The sequence below is a fragment of the Archocentrus centrarchus genome, chromosome 3 (genome assembly GCF_007364275.1).
Source record: "Archocentrus centrarchus isolate MPI-CPG fArcCen1 chromosome 3, fArcCen1, whole genome shotgun sequence".
NCBI classification, from domain to species: Eukaryota; Metazoa; Chordata; class Actinopteri; order Cichliformes; family Cichlidae; genus Archocentrus; species Archocentrus centrarchus.
The window spans coordinates 21215918-21224846 of NC_044348.1; the positions used below are offsets into that span (position 1 = coordinate 21215918).

Genomic DNA, 8929 nt, shown 5'->3' on the forward strand with positions numbered 1-8929 from the left:
TCTCACCTTATCTCTTGGATCCTCTGCTGTCACGCCAACCCTTTTTCCATGTTCGCCTTCACTACATCCCCAACTCTTCTCTGTGGTCTTCCTCTTTATCTCCTGCCTTACAGCTCCTTCGTCAACATCCTTTTCTAATATATCCACTATCCCTCTTCTGCACATGCCCAAACCATCTTTAAGCCATCCTCAAACTGCTCAGCCTGAGCTGCTCTTCTGATAGACTCACTCTTGAGCTCGTCCATTCTGGTCACTCCCAATGAAAATTCAGCTCTGCTACCTCCAGCTTGGCCTCCTGTCTTTTTGTCAGTGCTACCATCTCCAAACTATACATAAAAGACTTGTAAATCTTCCCTTTCACTGTTACACCTTCTGTCACAGATCACCCGACACACATTTCCACCCACTCCACCCTGCCTGCCTGCCTCTCTTCTTCACCACTCTTGCTCAGTGTGTTGCTTTGGTTGACCCCAGTTATTTAAGCTCATCTACTTTAACTACCTCTGCTCCTTACCTTTCTTCTTGTCTCCCTCTCATTCACACACATGTATTCTGTCTTCACTTTCATTCCTCTTCTCTCCAGAGCACGCTTCCACCTCTCCAGACTCTCTTCCATCTGCTTCTTACTCTCACAGAAGATCACAATGTCATCTGCAAACATCATAGTCCATGGCCACCCCTGTCTAACCTAATCTGTCGCCTGTCCATCACCAACAGAAACAAGAAGGGGATCAGAGCCATTTCCTGATGTAATCCCATGCCCACCTTGAATCCATCTGTCACTCCTAATGGACATCTTACCACCGTCTCACTGTTATCATGCATGTCCTGCATTCCTCTCTTGGCACCCTATCATGTGTTTTCTCTAGAGCCACAAAGACAGTACAACTACTTCTGGCCTTCTCTGTACTGCTCCATCAACACTCTCAAAGCAAACATCACATGTTTAGTGCTCTTTCTCAGCATCAAGCTGTATTTCCATATAAAATCAGTCAAATAAAAGAAAAAAGCCCACTTGACCCCCTCAGAATGAACTATATTTATTATTACTTATTGTTTGTACAATAACTTTAGTATATTTAATGAAGGCGAGCAGAATTTTACTTCAATACTGTCAAAACGTTCCTGTAAAAAGGGGGTGGGTCACACACACACACACACACACACACACACACACACACACACATATATATATATATATATATATATATATATATATATATATATATATATATATATATATATATATATATATATATATATATATATATATATATATATATATATATATATATATTTTTTTTTTTTTGTTTTGTTTTGTTTTGGGGGTTTTTGCCTCATTTTAAGCCCTCATAGCTGCTTTAGTACAATACAGCCAAATGAAATTTCCATTGGTGAAAAATGAAAAATGCATATAAGCTCTGTTCAAAACTGCAACCAAATCAATTTTACTCCCACTCTAAGTATTCCAATCCAAGGCCAAAATCTTGTGTTTGTTTAGCATGATTTTTTTTTTTTACTGTAATTAGCTTCAGTATATGGGATATTGCTTCATTCCATCGCAAATCATCACATTTTTATAACATTTTCTGCTCAGCTATATCTGATTTGCCAGCACTTGTTGAACTTGACTAAATTTACTATTGACTATTACCATTTTCATTTTCTGCATTTTGCAGGATTAATAACTGATAAAAATGTCTTGAATCTACCATTAAAAAAATAAGGTATATTAATATGTAATTGTAAATATTTTTAAAAATTCCAACACCAAACCCAAACTGAGCAGGTAAATTTCCTGAATGTTAAACAATAACTTTTCCTTTTGGCAAACCACTTGATGTTGATATGACTCAAGCTACAGTCAAGTCATCCTGAACCCACAGTAGAAACTTTTTAAATAGGAGTGCAGAAGAATTTAAAAACAGAACAGTGGAAATCATGAACACCCCCACACAGTCACCAGTAAAGAGGAAGAAGAAGCAGATGAAGAGAGCACAGCAGAATGGAAAACTTGATTAGGTTTGAAGCTGAAACTAAAGGCTGCAACTAATAATAATTTTGTTATCAATTTATCTGAAAGATTATTATTAAAATGCCTTTCTGCAGATTCAGCATACACAGAGGGCTAAAAAATGAAGTATATTTATCAAATATGCACACTTACTGTAATCAGTGTAATCATGTAAACTGTGCTGAACAATAACAACAACAACAACAACAACAAAACAGTTAAAAGACAACTCATTCAGTATGAGAAATCAAATAGTAATTTCCATTGTACCTTGGCTGTAGGCTAACCGCTCCATACTCTCACTATGAGTGATACCCCAGCGGTGGAGACTCTGAGGGGAGTACATGATGAGTAGGACTCGTCTCTGCCCACTGCAAACTAGAGAGTAGGTCCTCTGGCCTGAAGTGATCCACTCTGATCTGGATTTTGCTGAGTTGGTACCACACACCAGTCAGGTTATCTTGCGTTTTCTGATATCCCAGATGACCTCACCTCCTCAGTTGTGGTGGACAGTTTGGTGAGGTTTGGTAACCTTCTCAGGAACAGATAGTAAAGCGCATAACTTTAAGCTCTTAAAAGCAGGAAATCAGCAGCAAACTACTCAAGAGACTTTTTTTCATAGAAAAGAGTAGCCTAAAGGAATACATTGCTAGTATTTATTCACAGGATGTGCATGGTTATGAGATAGATGAGACATGCTGTTTTGAAACAGGCTAGCAATGTAGAACTGATATGCTCCAATTTGCATGTATGGAAATACACCAGATGAATAGAATGAAACGCAGTCTGATTATCAGGTTGCTACACTTCCTCCCATAAAGACACCATCACGACTCTGTATCGATCACTGACCCAAAAAACAAGACTCACATAAACAAACTCTGTGATGTCATGAATAATAGATGCTAAAAGTGCCTCTCTTCAGATATTTCACATATTATAAAATCTTAATAAAAAAATTTAAAAAATGAGTGTATTTATGTGAAAATACACTCACCATCACATTTAGAAGACGGCCTTTTACCTTTTCTTTCAGCTATGAGGAATGCATCCGCTGGGCCTCCATCTCACTATTGTGTGGATGTAAAAGCCTCCAACCACACCAACGGCACAATCCTAAACCCATTAGCATAGAGGCTACAATAAACTGTATGACACAGAGCACTGTTTTCCCCGTCTTGTATGCTTTTCTCTCATCCTCTCTCCCTGTTCTGCTCGCTCTAATAGCTCAGGGCTGACCAGGAATCATATGACCAGGTTTGTGCAGATCCGTGCATTCCTTGAATGCTGCCAGCGTTAATTCTCTGAATGCACATTTCTCAGTTCAGTCAGCAGAGAATACATGATTTGGGCTCTTGCCACCTCAGGTTTTGTATCAATCTCTTTTCTGCCTCACTAAATGTATCTGTATCCATCTTGCCTTTTAAAAGTCACTATGATAATGTGTAACCCTTTTGGCCTTGCTTTACAAAGACAACACATATTCTGTTTAAATATCTTCAGTGCCACATGTTAAGATTTATGAACTGTGGCAACAAATTCAAGCCCCATTCAGCTTAAAATGCATTTGAATTTAAAGGTAATTATTCCTTTTTTCAACCTTTAGAGCAATAACTTTGATACATTTTACTTCAAATTTATTCATAACCAAATTTTTATCTTGTTGCTGTGTCATGTTTCCATCTATCTCCTCCCTTCTTCCTTGAACCACACCTAAACATACTCACTACTATGCACCACTTCCAGCATGGTGTGTTTTTGTACAATTTGACAATCTGTAGGGACATGCCCTTCTGCCTGAGAGACAGCTCAATGAGCCAATCGATATTCTCCACTGGAAGCTCTTTCCACCAATAGGGGTGTGGTGCTGTTTCATCGTAGTAGGAAGCCATTCATTGTGCAGCAATCCTGCAGTTGGAGCGTTGCTGTAATCAGACTCTGACAGTCTGATTTATTAGTATTAGTTCGAATGACAAAGCGCAAGGAGGATATCAGAAGTGACACATCTTTCAAAAAGAAAACAGTGTCATTACAACATGCACAGTACAGATTACAGCAATGTGTCACTCCACCACTCCTAATGTGTTATCATAACTTGAACATGTGAATGCTGCACCTCACCTCAGCAGGAAAAAGCAGTGTGTTGATCCTTGGTTGTGCAGCTTCTCAGCAATCTGTAGAACGGTCCAGAAAGAAGATAAATCTATTCACTTTCAGGTGATGACTCTATGCAAGATGGGCTTGATGTAAATCAAAGCTTCACTGTCCATTTATCAGCTCCCAGGCATCCAAGATTAAACACCAGCAACGATCTATCTATCTATCTCCTCCTTACAGGTGGTACACGGATGCAGTATCAACATGACTGTCTGTAGTTCAGGAGGAGTAAGCCGGTACACACTCAGGGGATATCACCGGCAGAAACCACAATCATCACCCCACACACCACCCAATGACAAGAGAGTAGGGAGGCTGTGAGAGGGGAGGGGTTTAGGAGTAACAGCCAAGACCAGAGAGGAGGCTGAAAAGGGGGATAAATACAGCAGTGAGGAGAAGAAAGGAGAGCTGACAGATGACACAAAGCAGGATGAGACAGAGGCCAGTGGGTGACTTATTTGTGCTTATAGGTATATCTACACATTAGCATGGTACACTGAATGCATGAATGAAATATATAAAGATATGAATGAAGACATGCAAATGTTTGTGAATAGTGGTTTCTGAACACAAAGAGGAGGGGTGAGTCTGTTACCGTCCAATCAGGAGCAGGATGCAGAGGGCGGGCCTCGGTGAAGCAGTGCAGTGATTGGCTTTGTTTGGGAGTGAATGATGGTGCAGCTCAGAGAATTAAAGTTATCACTGCAGCTGTGAAATATAAGATGAGGCTCACTACATTTCTACGAGAGCACAGAATGAGCAGAACGCTAAAACTGATTTCTTGTAGGCAGATGTGAGCAGTAAAAATACAAATAGCTTTTTTTTTTAAAATAAGAAACATACGCATTGTATACCTATAATACACGTCTAGCAATACTGCAGTACTTTTATAAACATAGTTTTAGCTTCACATTTTAGTTTCCTGTTAATTTCTCTCTTTAAAGTCAGTCAGTAGGAGCTAAATTACAACCAAGCTTTGAATGGGATACAATGGAACTATCAAAACAAGAAAAAAAAAAACCAAGAAGCAAAAACTGTTTTGTGGGAGCAATAAAAACATTTATTTATAAAACATATACAGTAAAGTGACTTTTGAGAAAGATAATGAAAAGTGATTCATGTAAAGGCAGTGGGCTCTGTCTGAAATCAGTCAGTGAGTGTTAGCAAGAGAAACTATTTTGAGACTAACTCAGACTGTTTTCTACCTTTAATAAAGTTACAGAAAACTTTGTTCTTTCAGACATTTAAAAATGTTACACTGGAACAAATCTGCTTAGCTTTTATCTTTGCACGTCCAATGGTACTACGCTATTATGGGTCTTAATTAGTTTAAACTCTTGATACAGGATACAATACATATATTTCATATATTACAACAGCAACAGTAATCCAAAAATAAATACCAATAACTTACAATAGTTAAAAACATTTATTTACAGGCCGAATCCTTCCGGATTTTTGTAAATATGGCATTAACTTGAAATGTGACAATTATGAAAGTCTGGGCCGATACAAACGATTTAAAATAACCGTTTAATTATTATCTGATATCAATATTTTTTCTTATTATTTATTCCTTTCTTTGTTTCTGGGAGAAAATGAAATCTTAAATATAAAAAAATACAGATTTTTTTTAAAAACAGTTTTCTTAAAAAAATAAACGCAACAGATAAATATCGGCCACCGACCTCAGTGTTTGCTTCTACCAGTCAACAACGCCAATATCGACAAATGGGCCAATAAAAATGTACATCCATAGCATTAAACACTGCCAGCTACCAGTGTTTGTTGGCTTTTGCCCTCTTTAGTCTTCAAACTCAGCAGCATAAAGCACTTGCTGAAATTTCATCCGCACTTCCATCCTTTTTTTTATGGTTAGTCTCTTCAGTGATGGCAGGAGGCTGAGCAAAAACAGTTCATCTTCATCTCTGAGGCTGGAGAGGGGATCGGCAGAACTTATCTCCGCTTCTGCAGTTGTTTGCCTTTTGCGTTTAAGGGAAGCTCCCACATCCTGATCGTTGGTCGGACAGGGCTCCGCAAGAGAAAAGCTGGTGCTAACGACAGGCAGAGAGCCCAGTTGCGCCTTCTCATCTTTATCTTGCTCCTTCTCAGCATTGTCTGCTCTTCCACTTATCTGTGTGGCACGAAAAGAGAAAACCCAAATATAACAACACACTGATGCTCATGCTCAGTAAGTTTATGTATTTTGTTTCCCCAGATTGCATTGATTTGTCCAGAGCAGATTTTTGCATGATGCTCTACCAGAAGATGTTGTGGTGAGTCAAAGTAACATCCAACCGGAGAGGAAGACTAAATGCTGATGGGAAGACAGACGTGGAACACAGATGTCCTTATGAATCAGACAACAAACAGTGGGTGCAACTCTCATCACCACAAGGTTGTAGCTTTTGTCTATGGAAAAAAAAAAAAATCCTGGTTCTTAGGCTGAGCAGGGATCCATCCATCCCTTTTCTTCACAACTTATCCAGTTTGGGGTCGTGGAAAGACTGGAGCCCAACCCATGTGAGAGTGAGAGGCAGGGTACCCCTTAGTCAGGTCGCTAGTTTATCACAGGGCTAAAACAGGGAGACAGATAGTCTCATATCTACATCCTGCAGCCAGTTTATGGCTGTATGTCTCTGGACTAGACCAGGAGGTTTGACCCCACAATCTCCTTCCTGTGAGACAACAGTGTTAACTCCTGCATCACCCTGACCTCAGACCAGGGGCAAGTGCACTTACTCAAAATCTCACCTCTAGGTGTCATCCCCTTTTTCTTCTTCTTTCTACTGCTGTAAGGGTCAGCACGACGGATCACCTGCCTTCATCTCACCCTCACTCTCGCATCCTCAGCTGTCACACAAATCTCCTTCACTACATCCATAAACCTTCTCTGTCATCTCTCTTTTCCTCCTGCCTGGCAGCTCCTTCTTCAACATATTTTGCCAATATATCCACTATCCCTCCCCTGCACATGTCCAAACCATCTCAGCCTTGTCTCTAAACTGCTCAACCTGAGCTGTCCCTCTGATTTATATTAATTTCTAATCTCAAAATGAACATCTTCAACTCTGCCACCACCAGCTCTGCCTCTTGTCTCTTTGTTGGTAACCTAGAGATAACATTTTTAGTTAAATTACGCAAAATCTGATTAATTTACATTTAAAATGTTTTTTTTTTGTTTGTTTTAATTTAATTTTTTTTTAATCGGTCATACTGTTCTGTTGGGGCTGATTTACAGAAAGGCTATAGTACTGGCCAATATTAGCTCATCCGATGCACATACTGGTAGAAAATTGTCTATTTAGGTGAAACATAGTTTATCCAACACTAGGACATTTTAAAACATTTATTCATGTGTGAGAGTTCAGACTCAGTAATGACTTACAACATTTTCATAGATTTAAGCATCAGATTTAGAAGCTGTGCACTAAAACCGCAGGCTATACACACCCATGAGTTAAACCCCCTGTGTGAGTATACTATGGATATCCTGACCAAAAAAAAACTTCAGAAACACAGTATCCTACAGCAAGCTGGTCGCTGACTTTCAGACTTCTTCCAACCGCTTTTATTTTGAAAAACCAAAGGCGTACATTGTTGCAGGTATCTCAGTAATGATATGGCTGGATGTTTTCATTAATTTAGCATGTAAAACAAAAATGATCATGTTAACAATATTTAGCTATATATATATATATATATATATATATATATATATACTGTTGTTTATAATTATAGAGATCCAACGCTGTGCAACGGTTCGGTTTGATGGCAGCCACCACAGCCCATACTAAGGTAACTAGCAGCTGCTAAGCTAGTAAGCATAAAATAATTTTTTACTGAATGGCGGACACACACCTCCTCTGGCTCCCCCATGCCTCTTTCTCCTCTGGGTTTGACATAGGCGCTGAGCCAGGCTAGCTGGTTGTACAGCACCGGGATAGGCCTCTCCGCCGGGTTCTCGTTGTCGTCCAGCAGGGGGAAGTGTCTCTTGGCCAGTCGTTTCTTCGCTTTACAGAACTTGTCGCGTAGATTTTTCCATTTCAGCTTCACTTCTTCCTCTGACTTTCCCATGGCGTCCGCAATTTCTTTCCATGACAGGTGCCCCTTCAAGTTGTCTTTGTAGTCCCGTCGCGTCGGGTCGTACAGATTCGGGTGTTCCCGTATCAACTCCGCCAACCTCTTTTCCATCGAGTTCATTTTGTTGTTCCCTTCTTCACCGCGAAGTCCATTCGTCGACAGACCGCGATTTCGGTTCGTTTTTCTCGGAAGGGTTCAAATCGTTAGGAGGAAGTACAAACTCCGCAGATTTCAAAATAAAAGTTATTGCCTGGGGGTTCTCAAACATAGGCACAAAAGATACACAGTACTTCAGTGGTTAATTCCTTATAGAAACATAACAAAATCTAAAATATGCAGAAAAACATAATGCTATAAGTAAAAAACAAACAAACAAACACTGAAAGCTATTAAAATTAATGCACTTTAAAATTGTATGTTGTTCCATCCCAGCATATCAGTTTGTTCAAATGTGTATCCTGTGTTTCTCCATTAGATGGCGTATTTGCTCTATTCTTCTCACCCAGGCTGCCGTTTTATACTCACTATCACTTACTGTCACTGTGAAGTAAGCGACAGATGTTCAATAAACCAGATAGGTGGGCTTTTCATTTACCCACAATGCATAAAAAGCATGTGCATGTGGCTGTAACTTTGCTGAACCAACCATAGCACAGAAACAGCTCTTACTAAAGA

At 39.5% G+C, this 8929-nt stretch overlaps 1 protein-coding gene across 1 annotated transcript; it reads right to left on the reverse strand.

The window, feature by feature from the left end:
- Positions 1-5224: 5224 nt before the first annotated feature.
- LOC115777669 (uncharacterized) lies at positions 5225-8446 on the reverse strand. The gene is made up of 2 exons (XM_030725620.1): positions 8033-8446; positions 5225-6305 (listed from the first exon to the last, which is right to left on the reverse strand). The coding sequence occupies exons 1-2, from the start codon at positions 8372-8374 to the stop codon at positions 5976-5978; spliced, it is 672 nt and encodes a 223-aa protein (XP_030581480.1). The 5' UTR covers positions 8375-8446; the 3' UTR covers positions 5225-5975.
- Positions 8447-8929: the final 483 nt, after the last annotated feature.